A 21,865-nucleotide genomic window follows, 5' to 3' on the forward strand; every position below is an offset into this window, starting at 1 on the left:
TGGGCGGGCCAGCGGTCCCCAGGGGAATTTGGAGTGACTGCGTGTCTTCCGTTAGTGAGACCTGTTATAACGGGTCTGGACTAAACCGTGTAGCTGCCCTGAACTCGGTGGCTCACAGCAGTGCCGTTTTCTGCGTCAAGCGGACATTTTACTGTCTAGGTCGGGTCTCTAACAGAGAAGCCGCCTTAGGCTTCTCAGACGTTAGGAAGCCAGAGAGGCGGAGGGAAATGGCAGCTGTGTAAGTAAACGTCAGACCCGACCGGGGGCGGGGCAAAGGCCAGGATGGGGCAAAGTCCGAGGCGGGGCAAATCCCGGGGCGGGGCAAAGGCCAGGATGGGGCAAAGTCCGAGGCGGGGCAAATCCCGGGGCGGGGCAAAGGCCAGGATGGGGCAAATCCCGGGGCGGGGCGCGGCACCGCAGTTTACGCTTCTTTCGAAAGGAACTCCTGATTATTGGTCGTACTTCCCCCTTCGTCCCGGAAGTGACGCCAGCTCACGGGCCTTTGCCTGGCCTGTGGCTCCCCGCCGTTGGTTTTCCCATGGCCCGCCTTCTTGGCGTTCCAAAACAAAAAGGCTGTGGTAGGGTGGCTTGGGGGCGGTACCCACTCGCGCGGCGATAGCGGGTTGGGCGCAGGGTTTTGCCTAGCGCTTCCGCCAGCGGCTAGTTGTCGGGGTCGAGGCATGGAGGTCGGCTAGCGCTGCAGCGAGACCGAACGGGGCCGAGCCGGGCGAGAAGCTCGGCGGGCAGGCTACGAGCGGGCGAACAGGCGTGTGCGTGGCGGGGCGCGCGGCATATTGCCAATGGTAAGCGCGCGACCTGCGGGCTAGGGCGCCACTCCGACCCTTCTTTCCGGAGAGCAGCGCGCGACCAGAGCTGCGCGGCCTCGGGCGGGCAGTGCTTGGTGCTTTCCGCACGCCAGGCCTGCCTCGGGAGCCCTGCCGTTCAGGCTTCAGCGCCGCCGGCTCTGGGCTGCGATGCACCGCAAGGGCTCTGAACAGGGCCTTGGGAGGAGGGAGGTCTTTCCGGGGAAGGGGCCGGCAGGACGTAGCCCTCCGTCCTGGCGTCGCTTCTGCACGGGCACCGGGACGCGCGTCCTGCGACCCCGGGTGTTGGCAGTGCTGACGGCCTCCCGCACACCCATGGCAGACGCTATCAAAGGAAGTCCTACCTGGATGCCGGGGGAGGGGGAGCAGCCCCTGGACAAATGAGGTCATCAGTGTTACAGCGCTCCCTTTAGTGCACCGTAGGTGTCTGCGGATGTGTTGTCTAACCTGATGGCGGTAACTCATCAGGTGACAATGCAAGGTTGACGCAAAGCCCAGGTGAGATGCTTAATGTAAGGGGCGCTTTATCAGTTTTATTTTATTTTTAATTTCAGAAATGTTCTCTTTTGGGGCCAAAGTGTGAGTATATCTGAATGCAGAGAGCTTCGTCTATTCACAAATAAACCCAGCATAAATAAGCTTCAACAAAGAGGATCTCTTCTCTGTAGGACGTTTTGCAAAGGTAATTGCCTTTTTAAAACAATCACTTCTTTTTCATTTTTTTTGATAAGTATTGAGTACTGGAATTACAAAAATACAGAATAAGTCCATACCCTGACATTCCGAATTGCTGAGGTGGGGGCAGACAAGTAAACCAAACCACCTTAATCAGGAAAGAAGGCAATAAAAAGGTGGATATAGGAGATTCTCAAAGACCCTGGAAAAGAGACAGGACTCCCAGATCGCTGGCATTCAAATTCAAGGTTATGTGGTACACTGGTCTCAGCAGGTGTTCTTTCAGAATCACTAGTAGAGTGCATTATATTCCCAACTTGGTAGTTTATGTTCCTAATAAGAAGTGTGTATTGATATGAAGAGTGATTGTTGAAGGCAGATGGAGAGCTTCAGTTAAAGGAATGCCAGACACAGTGAGTTTTAGGCAGAACAAATGTAGGAGATGGGAATAGCAAGAGAATGAAGCAAGGTTAATAGGGGCTTGTATGTGGATGGAACTCAGTGATAGGAATTTTATCCCCAAACTGGCTTTGGAAGTTTTACTTTGTTCAATAACCTCTAGGCAACATTTTGTAGGAAGAATTGGAGGTTGGACAGATAAGGCAGAGAGATGAGATTTCTTCAGTAATTCAGACAAATGATGACAGTGGACCAAGACTGAGTGATACTGATACTGAGAAGAAAGGAGAAATGCTAGGACTGATGAAGCAGAACAAGAGGGAAAAAACAAGGTGATGATAAGGTTAATGCTTTGGGAATGGAATGGGTGGCAGTAATGTCAATGCAGGGGAACACGTACTTAGAAGATTTTTTTTTCTTTTTGATATCTTTAAGTTTTCTGTTTTTTAATGTTTAGAACTACTCTAAATTGTTTAGAAGTGTGAAGAAAGTATACTTCAAAAGTGTATTCTGTAGTAGGTATAAAAGTAACCATTTGTGTGTGTGTGTGTGTGTGTAGGGAGTGTAAAGGTGCCTGCCAAGCTGGAGTCCACAGGCAGTTATGAGCTGCCTGAAATGGGTGCTGGGAATCGAACTCTGGTCCTCTAATCATCAGGGTTTTTTGTTTTGTTTAAGATATGGTCTCTACATAGCCTTGGCTGTCCTGGAATTCAGTTGTGTATCCTGGAACTCAACTGTGTAGACTATGCTCCCCTTGAACTCAGAGAGATATGCTTGTTTCTGCCACAGAAGTGCTGGGATGAAAGGCCTGGCTATATTAATGGTTTTGTTTTGTTTTGTTTGAGACAGGGCTTCTCTGTTGTAACAGCTCTGGCTGTCTTGGAACTTGATTTGTAGATTTCCCCTGCCTCTGCCTCCTGAGTGCTGGGATTCAAGGCCTATGGCACCACCACTCGGAGATTAATTTTTTTTACCCCTCTGGGTTAGTCTGGTATAACCAGTTTTTAGTTTTTTAATTTATATGTATGAGTACTCTATCTGCATGTATGCCTGCATGCCAGAAGTGAGGATCAGATCCCACTATAAATGATTCCCAGTGGCTGCTGGGAATTGAACTCAGGACTTCTGGAAGAGCAGCACAGTGCTCTTAACTGCTGAGCCATTTCTTTAACCCCAATTAATGATTTCTTTTTTTTTTTTTTTTGGTTTTTTTTTCGAGACAGGGTTTCTCTGTGGCTTTGGAGCCTGTCCTGGAACTAGCTCTCTAGACCAGGCTGGTCTCGAACTCACAGAGATCCGCTTACCTCTGCCTCCCGAGTGCTGGGATTAAAGGCGTGCGCCACCATCGCCCGGCCAATTAATGATTTCTTATAGCAGAGATTATAGACTCTGCATTGTAGAGTGTTCTTTACTAAAAGCCCGCATGCTGCCAGATGGCCATATCCAAACATTCAGTGACTCTGATTAGGTTTCCAATCCTTTGATATTTCCTCTATCTCAGTGAAAGGAAACTCAAAACCTTTCTTTGATTTATTTTACCTATTTGAGTGCTCTATCTGTTTTTTTTAATATATATTTATTTATTATGTATACAGTGTTCTGCCTGCATGTGTGCCTATACACCAGAAGAGGGCACCAGTTCTCACCACAGATGGTTGTGAGCCACCATGTGGTTGCTGGGAATTGAACTCAGGACCTTTGGAAGAGCAGGCAATGCTCCCAACCTCTGAGCCATCTCTCCAGCCCCTTGAGTGCTCTATCTGTATGTGTGACTTTATGCCAGAGGAGGGCATCAGATCCCATTATAGATGGTTGTGAGCCACCATGTGGTTGCTGAGAATTGCACTCAGGACCTCTGGAAGAATAGCCAGTGCTCTTAACCACTGAGCCATTTCACCAGCCCAACATTTTTTTTCCTAATTGCTTTTTCCCCTAAAATTTAGTCCCACCAATAAATATAGTCTTTCTATAATATATTTTTGTTATACAGGAGTAAACTTTTGTCACAGATTGGCTTTTCTCTCAAGAGTTATACCACCTGATGAGAATGCATGAACTAGGGCCATGGAGTTTATGGGATGAATTTAAGGAAATTTGCTTTTAAATTTTTCCTTCATTTGGCTAATAGTTTACATAAATTAGAAAGTTTGTGTGTGTGTTTTCCCTTTCTAAATTCTGGTTTTTGGAGGCAATTTAAAAAGTCTAGTTCCGGGGGCTGGAGAGATGGCTCAGAGGTTAAGAGTACTGGCTGCTCTTCCAGAGGTCCTGAGTTCAATTCCCAGCAACCACATGGTGGTTTACAACCATCCATAATGAGATCTGGTGCCCTCTTCTGGCCTGAAGGCATGCCGGCAGAACACTGCATACATAATAAATAAATTAAAAAAAAAATAAAAAAATAAAAAGTCTAGTCCCATAGTCTGAGGGGCTGAGATTAGCCTGCAACAGAAAATAACTATTGTACTTGAAGTTCTTAGGTATGTTCCTTCTTTCTCATTTTTTCACTTATTTGTATTACTATAGGTAAATTGTGTTGATTTATTATTGTCTTACTAGTCAATGTTATTTATCCTGTTCATATTGTTTCAGTTTTAACTATGTGCTTTTTCATAGACGGGCAGTTCTGGATCCTCTAGGCTCAGTCTTCATTTTTACCTGCATTAACCTATGTATTTATTGCATATCAGATACACGTTTGCTATTTTATTCAACCACAGTACACTATTTACTACAGGGCTTTCTGTTAGTTTTTATATACACTTAGTTATAGTTATATAAATTATATTTCTCCTAGAGATCCTTCAAACTCTGGCTTTGATGCCTTTTGGTAATCTTTTTACTCTTGGTACTTTTTTTTTTTTTTGGAGACTGCTAGGATTTGGAAGACCATCTTAAAACCCTTTAAATTGGAGTTTGGATGGTGAAGGATGGATGAGAGTATATAAAAAACTTGGTAGCAATAGTTTGTGACCTTTTGTAACTATTAGGAGTTTATAGTTGGTTGAAGAGCAGTGAGTATAGAGCAGCAATCTATTTATATCCTGTCAAATAACAGAAAATAATCTTACTATTTCTTACTATTGTATCTTACTATTGATACAGATTTATATGTATTTCTGGAAGTTTCTACAACTGCTTTTTAGGAATATGAAAATTTTTTAGCTTTTTAAGTTATTGGGAGACTCAAATCTGTAGCTTGAAAATATTAATTTGTGTCTTTATCTGATTTTACATCAGTACTGTGTAGTTTGAACCCATTTGGCACATAATGGCATACCCCTTACTGAGTGTTGTGACTAACAGAATGTATTCAGGATTTTTACTAATGTTGGGAATCAAACCCAGGGATTCCATGTGAGACAAGTACTCTTGCCACTATGCTTCACCCCTACCCTGCTTTCAGATTTGGGTTTAATCAGTTTTGAAAAGATGGCCAGCACAACATTGGGCTCTGAAAACAGTTTTTTAGATGACTTGGATCACAAGTAGAAAGTATGTCTGTTCTGCATAAAGAGTAAGTCTTGAGTGTTAATTTTCCTGTTACAGGGGCTGGAGAGATGGCTCAGTGGTTAAGAGCATTGCCTGCTATTGTAGTAGGAGCGGCGAGGCTGCGTCCCCCGGCACCCGGCCGCCCGCATGGCTAGCTTATGCCCCGAAATAATTACACGGAAACTGTATTCTTTTAAACATTGTCTGGCCCATTAGTTCCAGCCTCTTATTGGCTAGCTCTTACATATTGACCTAACCCATTTCTAATAATCTGTGTAGCCCACGAGGTGACTTACCAGGAAAGATCTTAACCTGCAGCTGTGTTGGGAGTGAGAATCATGGCGACTCCTTGACTCAGCTTCTTTCTCCCAGCATTCTGTTCTGTTTACTCCACCTACCTAATTTTTTTTTTTTTTTTTTTTTTTTTTTTGGTTTTTCGAGACAGGGTTTCTCTGTGGTTTTGGAGCCTGTCCTGGAACTAGCTCTTGTAGACCAGGCTGGTCTCGAACTCACAGAGATCCGCCTGCCTCTGCCTCCCCAGTGCTGGGATTAAAGGCGTGCGCCACCACCGCCCGGCCCACCTACCTAATTTTATGTCCTATTTAAGGGCCAAGGCAGTCTCTTTAACCAATGAAATTAACACAAAACAGAAGACTCTCCCCCATCATTTCCCCTTTTTCTGTTTAAACAAAAAAGAAAGGCTTTCACTTTAACATAGTAAGATTACATATAACAAAACAGATACTAAGCAAGAATTACAGTTACAATATTTATATCTATTTTATCTTTTATCATAACTAAGGAAAACTATAACTAACCATTCTTCAACTCCATCAAAGACTCCAGAAGGATATAATATTACCTAAGCAAACAAGAAATCCAAAGCTCTAGAAATGACAGAGACTTCTTGCTGCCTGTACAGTCACCCAAAGTTCCTCTGTACCGTTGGGGCATCCATCTTCAGCCTTCAGGCCCATAGTATCCAGCAGACATTTCCATGAAGCAGGAAATTTCAAAGACAGTTCAGTCACTATCTGCTGTGTCCTCCAGAATAGAATGTCTTGCAGACTCTTTCATGAGTCATGAACCCCAAAAGACCGTCTCACCTTTAGGCAAGTTCAGCAGTCCTCTCTCTGCGGGTTCTCTGTGTCCATTTTATTCAACAGTCCAGGCAAGAGCAGTTTCTTGCCCAAATGGTTATCAAACTCCATAAGGAGCCTCTTCGATGCCCATCTTCCTCTCGAAGTAGATTGGTGTCGCCAGGAGCAGACATGTCTCATTGTCATGAAAAGTCCTAAGTTATTAAAATATTTTAAATGCCATATTCTGCAGCCTTTGAGAGATATGAAGAATGCCTATCTGAAATATATCTCTATATATATCTAGAAAATCTAACTAACATGACTACAAGCTTTACTATTATCGATGATTATCCATTAACAACCTATATTTCTTAATTATACAGTACATTTTTAAATGAACTACACAATCACAATACCTTAATCAAGATCAAGAAATACATATACATATAACAAAATTGACCTTAAAATCCATACCAATGCAAATTATTCATACCTATATCATTTTCCCCTTTAAATGTAAAAGAACATTTATAAACAATATTTTGGGAACATGGGCGCAGTTTTTTCTCTCCAAACTGCTTCCTGCTGAATGGGGGCGCTGTTAATCAGATCATTTAGGGTGTAACCTGTGTGCCAGGTTTATCTCAGTTGGCAGTTGAGTTAAGTAATTTTTTGAGGGTGTTCACAGCAACTTTTCGGGTGGTTGTGGTCTATCATACCATATCGGGATAGAATCAATCCACAGGGTCTGGTCCTCTGTGAAAACAAAAGAAGACCCTCTCCAAAGCATCATATCCTTAGACCCAAATTTTGAAATCGTAATACCCTTATATCCATTCTGGTTTAGCTTGGCAGCCCATGTAATGAAATGTCTCTCTGTACTTAGCTCCTTCATGGTCAAAAATTTTAAAGAAAACACAATGTATATAATCCAGACTCTGGAAATTTTCATTTTTACGTGGCTTATTTTTCTTTATTTCTTTTAACTCTTTTAATCTCTTAACTATCTGTACTCTGTCTCTTTAAAGACTTTACCCTTTTTTTTAAGACATTAACTTTAATTTTTATATTCTTTTTCTTCTCTCTCCCAAGCCTACGTACATTCATCCAACAGTGTCTGAATCTGTTTTATTGTGAATCTGTAATTTTTTTTTACTATCCAGGAGCATTTCTTAAAAACCTAAATTGCGCCATGTAGATGTAATACGGTAATGGGTAGAGCCTGTTTCCTGCCCAGTCTAAACCTTAATTGTGCTGTTATTACGGTAATTACGGTAGTTCCTGCCTGAGGTCAGCACAGTTTAGCATGGAGCAGCCGCTCCTGCCTCAGATCCATTTGGTGCCCCTGAGCCACACACAGTTCCAGGCACACAGCAAGTCCACATTGGAGCCGCATTCAGCAGTTTAACTCTGAGACTGAGCGTGCGGCACAGAAACTCTTTTCATCCAAGTTACAGCCAAATCTGACACACAGAGCACTGTGCAGTCTGAAAACACGTCTCTGTATGGCGGCAGGAATCCACCATGCTCGTCCGCCTGCCTAAGCCTGATTTTGCTGTCTGCCCAGGTGCAGGCGGGGAGAGCTGAGCCATCAGCATGGTCTCAGAGCAGCCTGTTCTTCCAAAGGTTCTGAGTTCAATTCCCAGCAACCACATGGTGGCTCACAACCATCTGTAATGAGGTCTGGTGCCCTCTTCTGGCCTGCAGACATACACACAGACAGAATATTGTATACACAATAAATAAATAAATATTTAAAAAAAATTTTCCTGGGGCTGGAGAGATGGCTCAGTGGTTAAGAGCATTGCCTGCTCTTCCAAAGGTTCTGAGTTCAATTCCCAGCAACCACATGGTGGCTCACAACCATCTGTAATTAGGTCTGGTGCCCTCTTGTGGCCTTCAGGCATACACACAGACAGAATATTGTATACATAATAAATAAATAAATAAATAAATAAATGTTTAAAAAAAAATTTTCCTGTTACAGGTACAGAATGAGCACATGCTGTTGGTGTACTCCAGGTGGTACTTCCACCGTTGATGTCATAAAGTGCTATGCATCGAGCACTGGATCAAGTGAATTTCAAACAGCTGATGAAGACCTCTGCTACTGCTTGGAGTGCGTGGCTGAGTACCACAGAGCCAGAGATGAGGTGCCATTCTTGCATGAGGTAATTTGCAGTAAAGTCTGACCAGGAAATCCTAAGTGTAGTTGTTAAAAGCATTCAGGGAAATGGTGCTGTATGACTAAAACTTTGAAATCTAGTACAATTCTAGTATCTAACTTCCTAGTATATAACAGTTGCTGTAAATACTTACTGATGTCCTTGAATTGAGTCTTTAAAAGTACAGGTGTACGTCAGTTGTAGTTATTTTGGCATAAAACAGTTTTGCAAAGTCATTTCTTGCACTCAGGAAGTAGGGCAGGATAATTGCAAGTTGTAGGCCTACCTGGCACACTGGTTAGACCCTGTTTCCAAAAAGCAAAGAATGTTTTCTATTTTATTGAGATACTTATAAACTCTAAAGGCAAGTATGTTAGGTTTATTACATTTACCTGATAAAGAACAAATAGTAGATGTACCATATATGGGAAAGTGTTTTTGATGTCTGTGATGTATTTCTGCCTCTGTTCCTATATTTGCATGTGTAAGCCAGAGTTTGGTGTTGTTTGTCTTCCTTGATTGAGCTCCATCTGACATTTTGAAACAGGGTCCCTTTACTGATAGGCTGGCTGTCTGAGATTACAGACACATGCTGGTGCACCCAGCTTTTTACATGAGTGCTGGAGATTTAAATTCAGGTCCTCAAGTTTGCAAGGAAAGCACTTCACTGACTGAACATCTCCCCATCCTTAATTTTTATGCTGAAACTATTCGATGTCGTTGTGCATAAACTTATATTTAAGGAAAAGTATCCCCCACACCTCTTGAGACAAGACTGGCTTCATGCTTATTACGTAGCCAAGGATGACCTTGAACTTCTGATCCACTTGTGTCACGAGTACTGTTATTTCAGGCATGGATAAGGCAAGAAAGGCCTTCTTTTATGCCTTTGACAAAGAAGCACCAGTTGCTTCTCATTTAGTTTGGAATAGCTTATAGTTAGTAGATATATTGCGATGTGTGTAGCATGATGGCAGTGTGATGTGTTAAGTCTCTCATTCTCAGTACTCAGGGTATAAAGGGCCCATGTTTAGGGACTTTCAAAAAACTTCATATAGGGCCAGGCATGGTGATGCATGCCTTTAATCCTGGAGGCAGAGGCAGGCAGATTTTTTTTAAATTGATTTTTTTTCTTTCTTTCTTTCTTTCTTTATTAAAGATTTCTGTCTCTTCCCCCCCACTGCCTCCCATTTCCCTCCTTCTTCCCCAATCAAGTCCCCCTCCCTCGTCAGCCCAAAGAGCAATCAGGGTTCCCTGCCCTGTGGGAAGTCCAAGGACCACTCACCTCCATCCAGGTCTAGTAAGGTGAGCATCCAAACTGCCTAGGCTCCCACAAAGCCAGTACGTGCAGTAGGATCAAAAACCCATTGCCATTGTTCTTGAGTTCTCAGTAGTCCTCATTGTCCGCTATGTACAGCGAGTCCGGTTTTATCCCAGGCTTTTTCAGACCCAGGCCAGCTGGCCTTGGTGAGTTCCCGATAAAACATCCCCATTGTCTCAGTGTGTGGGTGCACCCCTCGCGGTCCTGAGTTCCTTGCTCGTGCTCTCTCCTTCTGCTCCTGATCTGGACCTTGAGATTTCTGTCTGGTGCTCCACTGTGGGTTTCTGTCTCTGTCTCCTTTCGTCGCCTGATGAAGGTTAATATTCAGGAGGATGCCTATATGTTTTTCTTTGGGTTCTCCTTATTTAGCTTCTCTAGGATCACGAATTATAGGCTCAATGTCCTTTATTTATGGCTAGAAACCAAATATGAGTGAGTACATCCCATGTTCCTCTTTTTGGGTCTGGCTTACCTCACTCAGGATAGTGTTTTCTATTTCCATCCATTTGCATGCAAAATTCAAGAAGTCCTTGTTTTTTACTGCTGAGTAGTACTCTAATATGTATATATCCCATACTTTCTTCATCCATTCTTCCATTGAAGGGCATCTCGGTTGTTTCCAGGTTCTGGCTATTACAAACAACGCTGCTATGAACATAGTTGAGCATATACTTTTGTTGTATGATAGGGCATTTCTTGGGTTTATTCCCAAGAGTGGTATTGCTGGGTCCAGGGGTAGGTTGATCCCGAATTTTCTGAGAAACCGCCACACTGCTTTCCAAAGTGGTTGCACAAGTTTGCATTCCCACCAGCAATGGATGAGTGTACCCCTTTCTCCACAACCTCTCCAGCAAAGGCTATCATTGGTGTTTTTGATTTTCGCCATTCTGACAGGTGTAAGATGGTATCTTAAAGTTGTCTTGATTTGCATTTCCCTGATCGCTAAGGAAGTTGAGCATGACCTTAAGTGTCTTTTGGCCATTTGAACTTCTTCTGTTGAGAATTCTCTGTTCAGCTCAATGCCCCATTTTATAATTGGGTTGATTAGCCTTTTACGGTCTAGTTTCTTGAGTTCTTTATGTATTTTGGAGATCAGACCTTTGTCAGTTGCGGGGTTGGTGAAGATCTTCTCCCAGTCAGTGGGTTGCCTTTTTTGTCTTAGTGACAGTGTCCTTTGCTTTACAGAAGCTTCTCAGTCTCAGGAGGTCCCATTTATTCAATGAGGCCCTTAATGTCTGTGCTGCTGGGGTTATACGTAGGAAGTGGTCTCCTGTGCCCATGTGTTGTAGAGTACTTCCCACTTTCTCTTCTATCAGGTTCAGTGTGTTCAGACTGATATTGAGGTCTTTAATCCATTTGGACTTGAGTTTTGTGCATGGTGATAGATATGGATCTATTTTCATTCTTCCACAGTTTTACATCCAGTTTTGCCAGCACAATTTGTTGAAGATGCTCTCTTTTTTCCATTGTATACTTTTAGCTCCTTTATCGAAAATCAGGTGTTCATAGGTTTGTGGGTTAAAGTCAGGGTCTTCTATTCGACTCCATTGGTTGACTTCTCTGTTTTTATTGAGCTCTACATTTTTCTCTGCTCCTCTCCCTGCCTCTCCCCCCCCTTCAACCCTCTCCCAAGGTCCCCATGCTCCCAACTTACTCAGGAGATCTTGTCTTTTTTCTACTTCCCATGTAGATAGATCTATGTCTGTCTCTCTTAGGGTCCTCATTGTTGTCTAGATTCTCTGGGATTGTGATTTGTAGGCTGGTTTTCTTTACTTTATGTTTAAAAACCACTTATGAGTGAGTACATATGATAATTGTTTTTCTGTGTCTGGGTTACCTCACTCAATATGATGTTTTCTTTTCTTTTTTTTTTTTTTTTTGGTTTTTGGAGACAGGGTTTCTCTGTGGCTTTGGAGCCTGTCCTGGAACTAGCTCTGTAGACCAGGCTGGTCTCGAACTCACAGAGATCCACCTGCCTCTGCCTCCCGAGTGCTGGGATTAAAGGCGTGCACCACCACCGCCCGGCTCAATATGATGTTTTCTAACTCCATCCATTTGCCTACAAATTTTAAGACGTCAATATTTTTTCTGCTGTGTAGTACTCCATTGTGTAAATGTACCACATTTTCCTTATCCAGTTTTTGGTTGAGGGGCATTTAGGTTGTTTCCAGGTTCTGGCTATGATGAACAAAGCTGCTATGAACATAGTTGAGCACATGTCCTTGTGGCACGATTGAGCATCCTTTGGATATATACCCCAAAGTGGTATTATTGGGTCTTGAGGAAGGTTGTTTCCTAATTTTCTGAGAAATTGCCACACTGATATCCAAAGGGGCTGTACCAGCTTGCATTCCCACCAGCAATACAGACGTTTTCCCTTTTCCCCACAGCCTCTCCAGCATAAGTTGTCATCAGTGTTTTTGATCTTGGCCATTCTTACAAGTGTAAGATGGAATCTCAGAGTTGTTTTGATTTGCATTTCTCTGATGACTAAGGATGTTGAACATTTCCTTAAGTGTCTTTCAGCCATTTTAGACTCTTCTGTTGAGAGTTCTCTGTTTAGGTCTATATTCCATTTTTTTATTGGATTATTTATGTTCTTTTGTTGACCAATTTCTTGAGTTCTTTGTATATTTTGGAGATCAGACCTGTTTGATGTGGGGTTGGTGAAGATCTTTTCTCATTCTGTAGGCTGTCATTTTGTCTTGTTGACTGTGTCCTTTGCTTTACAGAAACTTCAGTTTCAGGAGGTCCCATTTACTAATTGTTTCTCTCAGTGTCTCTGCTGCTTGGGTTATATTTAGGAAGTGGTCTCCTGTGCCAGTGTGTTCAAGTGTACTTCCCACTTTCTCTTCTATAAGGTTCAGTGTGGCTGGCTTTATGTTGAGGTCTTTGATCTATTTGGACTTGAGTTTTGCGCATGGTGATATAGATATGGGTCTATTTTCATTCTTCTATATGTTGATATCCAGTTATGCCAGCACCACTTGTTAAATATGCTTTCTTTTTTCCATTTGATATTTTTTGCTTCTTTATCAAAAATCAGGTGTTCGAAGAAGTGTGGATTGATATCTGTGTCTTCTATTTGGTTCCATTGGTCCTCCTGTCTGTTCTTATGCCAATACCAGGCTGTTTTCAGTACTGTAGCTCTGTAGTAGAGTTTGAAGTCAGGGATTGTGATGCCTCTAGAAATTCTTTTATTGTACAGGATTGTTTCGGGTTTTTTGATTTTTTTTTTTTTTTTTTTTTGATTTTTTTTGAGACAGGGTTTCTCTGTAGCGTTTGGAGCCAGACCTGGAACTAGCTCTTGTAGACCAGGCTGGCCTTGAACTCACAGAGATCCTCCTGCCTCTGCCTCCCGAGTGCTGGGATTAAAGGTATGTGCCTCCATGCAGGTTTTTTACCTTTTTTTTTTTGCTTTTTTATATGAAGTTAAGTACCGTTCTTTCGAGGTCTGTGAAAAATTTTGCTGGGATTTTGATGGGCATTGCATTGAACCTGTAGATTGCTTTTGGTAAGATTGAGGTAGGCAGATTTCTGTGAGTTCAAGGCCAGCCTGGTTTACAAGAGCTAGTTCCAAAATAGCTAGGACTGTTACTCAGAGAAACCCCGTCTTAAATAACAAACAAACAAACAAACAAACAAAAAACAAAAAAATTATATAGGTATATCTTGTTTGTCTCTTAGATTTACAATACTCTGTTTTTAAAAGTTGAAGGTTTTATAATCTTGCTTTGAACAAATTTTACCATTGTTGTTTTTGTAAGAGCAAGGACTTACATCCTCTTTTTGTGTTACTTTGTGTAATTCTCCTATTTTGAACTGTTTGATTGTTATATGTACTGGTGATTTGTAATCAGCGATTTCTGATGTTGCTGTTGTAACTGCTTTGGAGGGCCATGAATCATACTCAAGTAAGGCAGTGAGTGCTCTAATCAGTAAATGTGTGAATTTTACCTGCTTTATTGACTGGACATTTCCTGTCTCTTTTCCCTCTCCTTAGGCTTCCGTAATTCCTGAGATAACAGTTTTGAAATTAGACCACTTATAGTGGCCTGAAGTGTTTAAGTAAAAGGAAAAATAGCACATCATCTCTCAGGTAGAAGCTAGATATGCTTAGTGAGGAAGGCATGGTGAAAGCTAAGACATGCTAAAAGCTAAGCCTTTTTACCAACTTGTAGAGTTAAGTTGTGGATGCCAAGGAGAAACTCTTGAAACAGGGTGTCTAGCTCACTCTCCTCTCAAACTCCCTGTGCAGCTGATGATAACCTTGAGCTTCTGGTCCTCTTGCTACCACCTCTCCAGTATTTGATTTCAGTCCTGTGCTATCACATTCAAGTCTATCTGTGCTGAGAATGAACAGAGTTTCATGCCTCTTAGGCAAGCACCCTAACAGTTGAGCTACATCGTTACTCTTTAACTGTTTTTGCTTTTTTAGTAAGTTTAGGGGGGTTTGTTTGCGTGTATAGTATTTTTGGACTAAAATCATGGAAGCAAGTTTTACATCTGTTGGAAAGCCAAATTGGATGAGACTCGTATCTCAGTGATATAGTGGTAGAAATTGAAGCCCTAGCTCCAAGTTATGTCTCTGTATGATATATGATGACTGCTACTTTAAGCTTATAAATTATTTGTTTGTTTATTTTGTTTTTTCCCAAGACAGGATTTCTCTGTGTAGTCCTGGCTGTCTTGGAATTCGTTCTGTAGACCAAGCTGGCCTAGAACTCAGAGATGGACCTGCCTCTGCCTACTGAGTGCTGGGATAAAGGCGTGTGCCACCGCTGCTTCTAAATTTTTGTTCACAGAGGAAAAAGATTTTTATAGGAATGGTTGTTACACAGCATATTTCGTTACAATAAAAAACACTGTTTTCATCTTTCTGTAGGTTTTATGGGAACTAGAAACCTTACGCCTCATAAATCACTTTGAGAAGTCTATGAAGGCAGAAGTTGAAGAAGATGATGAATTATATATAGTAGACAACAATGGAGAGGAACAGCTATTTGACTGTAGTGGCCAAGATTTTGAAAATAAGCTTCGAGTTCCTCTTTTTGAAATACTGAAGTACCCTTACTTGCTTCTGCATGAGCGTGTTAGTGAGTATCTTTTTTTTTTTTTCTTCCCAAGACAGTATTTCTCTGTGTAGCTCTGGCTGTTCATGGAACTCACTCTGTAGATTAAGCTGGCTTCAAACTCAGAGATCCGCCTGCCTCTGCTTCCTGAGTGATAGGATCAAAGGCATAGACCACCACCACCACAGCCTTTTTAGACCAGCTGTTTCTCCACAGGACTCTTCTGTTCCTTGTAGGATTGTTAGTAGCAGTTTTAACCTCTGTCGACTACATGCCAGGAACCTTTTCCTCCCCTGCCTTGTTATTGTCACAACCAAAAATGTCTTCAGACATTGTTTTTTTTTTTTTTTTTTTTTGTTTTGTTTTTCTAGACAGGGTTTCTTTGTAGCTTTGGAGCCTTCCTGAGACTTGCTCTGTAGACCAGGCTGGCTTCGAACTCACAGAGATACACCTGTCTCTGCCTCTCGAGTGCTGGGATTAAAGCCATTTCCAGATGTTGCTGAATGCTCCTTGTTAAGAGAGGAGGGGCAAAACAGCTCTGAAAAACAGTTGCTTCTAATCCAGTGGTTCTCAATTTTCCTGATGCTTTGACCCTTTAATACAGTTCCTCATGTTGTGGTGATTCCCAACCATAAAATTATTTCGTTGTCACTTCATAGCTGTAATTTTGCTACTGTTATGAATCCTGATATAAGTATCTGATATGTGACTCCCGAAGGGGGTCAAGACTCATCGGTTGAGAAGCACTGCTCTTATCAGCTGAGGTAGGTATTTGTAATGCCACTATTAGGAAGGTGGAAACAGGAAAGTCTTCTTGGGTCACATAAAGACTTCCAGGCCAGCCTTGGTTGTATGAGACCCTCCCAAAGTAAACAGAGAAGACACAATTTTTTTTTTCTTTTTATCAGTTAGTTGGCATGGCATGTGGTAATGGTTCCAGTTTGGGTCTTATGTATTTGCCTTTCTTGCTATGAATCTCAGGTCTAGGATGACCTTGAAATCAAAGCTCCTGAGTTGTGATGAGAAGGTGGGCCAACATACTTACCAGGTATAAAGAACACTTTAGGAATCCAGTATCTAGCTCATATATTCTCAATAGGTAGATATGTGGATTGGGGCCAATTTGTTTTAGAGTGACTAGAAGACAGCATATTGAATTTGGTTGTATTTATTCCCTTAATCAAAGATAGTTCACTTTTTGTGGTGGTGGTAGTGCTGTTATGGGGACCTAACCCAGGATCATGCATACCTAGGCATTACTCTTTATCCCTAACCTGCTTAATATTGTCTATTTTGAGATAGCATCTGATTAAATTGCCCAGGCTGACCTTGAATTCACTCTGTAGCCTAGGCAGGCTTTGAATTTTTGGTTCTTTCACCTCAGCCTCCCCAGTAGCTGGAATTACAATGCCACCAGGCCCCTCTGTAACCTTTTTTTTTTTTTTTTTTTTTTTGCTCTGTTACTTGAGACCTTATGGTTACTTTTTAGAAATATAAAACAGTTTATGCAATTTAATTTTCTTTACCCTATATAAAGTAAGTACAAATATTTGATTAGAAAACTGTCTTTTTGAGACAGGTTATCTCTTTTGTAGTCTTGGCTGTCCTGGTACTCATATATAGACCATTCTGGCCTTGAACTTAGATTCATCTGCCTTTGGAGGGCTGGGATTATAGGCCTGTGCCACCAAGCTCTGCTTTTGATTAGATAAATTACTAATTTTCAAGTAACTAGATTATAAACTGAAAGTCTTTTAATCATTTTCATTTAATATTTTTCTTTTGAGTGTTTTGACTGCATTTATATCTATGTATCACATATATGGAAATACTCAAGGAAGCCCAGAAGAGGATGTTAGATCGTTTGGAACTGGAGTTAAGATGGTTGTGAGCCACCGTTGTAGGTACTTGGAATCTGATCCCAGGTCCTCTAAACAGCTGAGCCAACATTCCAGCCCCTTAAATATTTATTAAAGAATAATGTACTCATAATACCAGGGCTGGAGAGATGGCTCAGCAGCTTAATTGAATGCACTTGCTACTCTTGCAGAGGACCTAAGTTCAGTTTCTAAACACCCACATTGGCAGTTCACAACTGTCAGTAACTCAGATCTTGGGGATCTGACTCCCGCGCCCTTCTGATCTCTGGGTACAAGGCAGGTATGGGGTACATAAACATGCATAGAGGTGAAATATTCATATACAAAGTATTTTCTTTATAATTATATTGGTATTTTGCCTGTATATGTAAGGGAGTTGGATCCCCTGGAACTGGAGTTATAGATAGGTGTGAACTGCAATGTGGGTGCTGGGGATTGAATCTGGGTCCTCTGAAAGAGCAGCCAGTGCTTTTAACTGCTGAGCTATCTCTCCAGCCCCATACATATTTTAAAAAAAAATTAAAAATCTATAAAAGTATGTAAACTTGAAGATTATTTATACTTTTGTGTATTTCCAGTATTACAGGAGTTTCCTGTAAGCTGACCCAGTCATAATTCCCCCTTTAAAGCTAACTACTATTACTAGTATACTATTTTTTGAAGCTTGACAAATAAAATTGACGAATTTAAAGTCTCATCGAGGAAGCTAGTTGATCTGTACGTGAAATTGAGTTGACTAGCAATTAGGAGGAGAAGCTCTTTTGTTCTTACTCCAGTTCAGGTGGACCAAATATCAAATGCAAGACACTGGACCTATAACCATGCTTCTGAGATATTCTTTCGAGATAATTATACAAAATATAAATATATGTTTTAGTAAATTTTATTTTATATGCATAGGTGTTTTGTCTGAATGTATGTCTCCGTGAGGGTGTCAGAGCCCCTGCCAATGCAGCTAGAGTTGTGAGCTGATATGTGGGTACCGGGAATTGAACCTGGGTCTTCTGGAAGAACTGTTAGTGCTTGTAGCCTCTGAACCATTTCTTCAGCCCCATGTTTTAGCAAATTTAAAATAAGAGGACTATTCCATGCATGATCACAATGAACAGTCTATCAGAATTGGAATGTAACTCAGTATGTTTACCTAGTATACATGATCACAATGAACAGCCTATCAGAATGGATGTAACTCAGTATGTTTACCTAGTATACATGATCACAATGAACAGCCTATCAGAATGGATATAGTATGTTTACCTAGTATACATGATCACAATGAACAGCCTATCAGAATGGATGTAACTCAGTATGTTTACCTAATACATGATTACAAGGAACAGCCTATCAGAATTGGATGTAACTCAGTATGTTTACCTAGTATACATGATCACAATGAACAGCCTATCAGAATTGGATGTAACTCAGTATGTTTACCTAGTATACCTCAGGAACTGGGTTTGATTTCTAGTACCTCAAAAAAAAAAAGTATCAGTAGGTAAATTTTGTTTCAACAATTACACCATCAGCATTTCTATTAGTTTCAAAAAAATGAGTAACTTTTATTTAAAAAATACCCAAGGAGCCAGTTTTTAGGGCCTCAATTTAAACCCTTTACTGCTTTTTCCCCATTTAGATGAACTGTGTGTGGAAGCACTTTGTCGAATGGAACAGACCAATTGCTCCTTTCAGGTGTTTGACAAATATCCAGGGATCTATTTGTTTTTGGTTCATCCCAATGAAATGGTGAGTATGGGTATAGTGTTAGTAATGGCATTACCTTGTATGTAGTATGGTGTCTATTCTGTTTAAAATATAGGTTGAAAATTTTTACTCAATTACTACATTTAAGTAGAATGTTACATGGTTGAGTGTTATGAATTTAAGAGGACGGGAGCATTGGCTGATAAGTGCTACTTGATGAAAAGACAAGGAGGAAAAGTAGTTTGATTTTCTTTCAGTGTTTTTGTCATAATCAGTTTTTGGTGCTGTGAGAAAACATTGACCAAAAGCAACTTTGGAAGGAAAGAGTTTATTTTATCATACACTGTCATATCACAGTTCATCAAAGGAAATCATAGCAGGAACTCAAGAAAGAAATGTAGAGGCAGGAACTGAAGCAGATACCATGAAGGAGTATTGCTTATTGGCTTGCTCCACCTGTTTTGTTATACAACCCATCTGCCCAGGAGAGAAGAGACACACTCCATAGCAGGCTGGGTCATCCCATGTCAATCACTAAGACAGTACCCTACAGGCTTATCTACAGGCCAACTTTATGGTGGCTTTTTTTTTTTTTTTTTTTTTTTTGGTTTTTCGAGACAGGGTTTCTCTGTGGCTTTGGAGCCTGTCCTGGAACTAGCTCTGTAGACCAGGCTGGTCTCGAACTCACAGAGATCCGCCTGCCTCTGCCTCCCGAGTGCTGCGATTAAAGGCGGGCGCCACCATCGCCCGGCTTATGGTGGCTTTTTTAAAATTAAGATTCCCTCTTTCCAGGTTTGTGTCAAGTTGACAAAATTAACCAGCATATTGTAAAACTGAACTAATGAAAGATTCTTTTCTCACTTGTTTGCTGAAGCACATGGAAAATCATTAAAAATACTAATTTTGCTAATAAGTGAGATTGAAGGGGTAGAACTGTAGGGAATAGGCAGGAACAAGAAAAGTTACTAGGTGCTAGAGATGAAAAAGTCCATATAAAATTCAGAGAGTAGACAAGAACAGATGTAGAGATTACCCGTAGGCATGAAATGGGACATAGCCTACCATGAAGTGAGGCAGCATACACATATACACAGCAGTTAGAATGGAGTCACTCTTTTAAGTCAATTGCTGAGGAAGACTGTTCTGCAAGAATATGGCAAGAAAAGATGTTTTATTTTTAAACCTCCAGCAAAGAAAGAGCATACTGCTGGGCATAGTGGTGCATACCTCTAATTCCAGCACTCAGGAGGCAGAATACTATGTACAAAATAAATAAATCTTTAAAAAATTGGTGGGATAGATGGAAAAAAACCTACCAAATACATAAAATATAAATATATTAAATAAAATATTAACACAGGACAGATTTCCGCTAGCTTTTAAATGAATGAAAACGATTGTTTCATAAATGATTTAGTTTGTTCGAATCAGGATCAAAAAAGTTTCATACATTGCAGTAATCTTTTGATGTTCTGAAATCTGTTATTATATCTTATGTTGTTTAGTGTAGATCATTGTTTATTGAATGAATTAATGAATGAACATACAATGTTATTTATAATACAATTATTTAGGTTCGGCGATGGGCTATTCTGACTGCAAGAAACTTGGGGAAAGTGGACAGAGATGACTATTACGACTTGCAGGAAGTTTTAACTTGCCTTTTTAAAGTCATTGAGTTGGGGCTTTTGGAAAGTCCAGACATTTACACATCTTCTATGCTTGAAAAAGGCAAACTGATCCTTCTGCCTGCGCACATGTATGATACTACCAACTACAAAAACTATTGGCTAGGTGAGTATCATTCCTCCACGATCATGTCTTTCCTCGTGTTCTGTGCACAGAGCAATTTTTGAGCAATTTTCTTATTAAAAGATTTTATGGTTTCTAATTCTTGTTCCCTTGCTAAATTAGCTTAACTATTTTATATCTTATTAAACATTATTTATTGTAAATGCTTTCTAAACAGGTATGTTTTCAAATACTGGCAAGTGAATCTTGTTTGAAGTAGATGTGTCAGTATGGTGGTGATTGTTACCTCTTTTTTATCATGTAAATATTTCCAGGTGGTAAGAAAAGTTAGCATTGTTTGTAAGTCACTATTTTATTAATTCAATTCTTTAAAGTTACATATCATAGTTAGCAACTTTTTTTAGTGGTATATGATCTGTATAATGCACATGTGAATGTTTGTGACATCTTAGGTTTTGTGAAGTACAAGTTGTGTGGTCATCTTAGAAATCACCTTGTACCATGACTAGCAGTGTTTACCTATTTAACACTAGAAAAAGTGTCAAGGTCTATTGTTGGGGAGTGAAGCATGAAGTATGGCAGACAGGGAGCTGGATTCTGTTCTGCTTTGACTTTTTTAAAGATTTATTTATTATGTATACAGTGTTCTGCCTGCATGTATGCCTGCACACCAGAAGAGGGCACCAGATCTCATTACAGATAACTGTGAGCCACCATGTTGTTCCAGGGAATTGAACTCAGTACCTCTGGAAGATCAGTCAGTGCTTTTAACCTCTGAGCCATCTCTCCAGCCCCTCTGCTTTGACTTTCTACCTGGTAGCTTAGAAAACATTTAGCATAGTGTTATTTCATCAGTTTGGTAAACTGGAATAATCTTGCAGGTATTTGCATGTTGCTGACTATTCTTGAAGAGCAAGCTATGGATTCACTGTTGTTGGGTTCAGACAAACAAAATGATTTTATGCAGTCAATCCTTCACACCATGGAGAAGCAATCGGATGGTAATATACTTTACTTGCTAAGTGATTTTGAATACTATGATGGTGTACTTTTAAAAGTGTTGATGTCTGCCTGGTGGTAGTGGTGTAAACCTTTTAATTCCAGCACTTAGGAGGCAGATGGATCTTTTGAGTTGGAGGCCAGGCTGGTCTACACAGTGAGTTCCAGGACAGCCAGGACTACACAGAGAAACCCTTTCTCAAGGTGGGGGTGGGGGGGAGGCAGGGAGGCGGGAAGTTGGTGTTACTGTAAGTTAGGGTTGTAAGAGTGTGAAGAAAAAATCTTGGCCTCAGGCATGTTGAGGAAGTATGGCCCAGGAATTAACTTAATTAGGTAACAGAGTCAGACTTTAAAATTGCAAAGGACCCTTTTAGACTTTAATTTAGCACCCTTCTTTGCTAGAGGGAGTGATTGAAGCCAGGGAAGTTAGCCTACTCTTTTTTTTTTAAATTTTTATTGAGTTATATATTTTTCTCTGCTCCCCTACCTTTCTCCTTCCTTCTTGT

At 40.8% G+C, this 21,865-nt stretch overlaps 1 protein-coding gene across 2 annotated transcripts in view; it reads left to right on the forward strand.

The window, feature by feature from the left end:
- The first annotated feature begins 514 nt into the window (after nt 1–514).
- Setx (senataxin) overlaps nt 515–21,865 on the forward strand; it is a 66,645-nt gene continuing 45,294 nt past the window's right edge. Inside the window, exons 1-8 of one of the 2 annotated variants that reach the window (XM_041674132.1) lie at nt 515–803; nt 1,379–1,506; nt 2,076–2,230; nt 8,457–8,640; nt 14,841–15,051; nt 18,541–18,650; nt 20,183–20,402; nt 21,242–21,361. In XM_041674132.1, coding sequence (XP_041530066.1) covers nt 2,190–2,230; nt 8,457–8,640; nt 14,841–15,051; nt 18,541–18,650; nt 20,183–20,402; nt 21,242–21,361 — 886 coding nt within the window. In that variant the 5' untranslated portion in view covers nt 515–803; nt 1,379–1,506; nt 2,076–2,189. The remainder of the gene's footprint in view (nt 804–1,378; nt 1,507–2,075; nt 2,231–8,456; nt 8,641–14,840; nt 15,052–18,540; nt 18,651–20,182; nt 20,403–21,241; nt 21,362–21,865) is intronic. The other variant, XM_041674133.1, reaches the window with a different exon arrangement.

The sequence above is a fragment of the Microtus oregoni genome, unplaced genomic scaffold (assembly GCF_018167655.1).
Source record: "Microtus oregoni isolate MIOR12 unplaced genomic scaffold, Mior012 000025F_ref0000491, whole genome shotgun sequence".
Taxonomy (NCBI): domain Eukaryota; kingdom Metazoa; phylum Chordata; class Mammalia; order Rodentia; family Cricetidae; genus Microtus; species Microtus oregoni.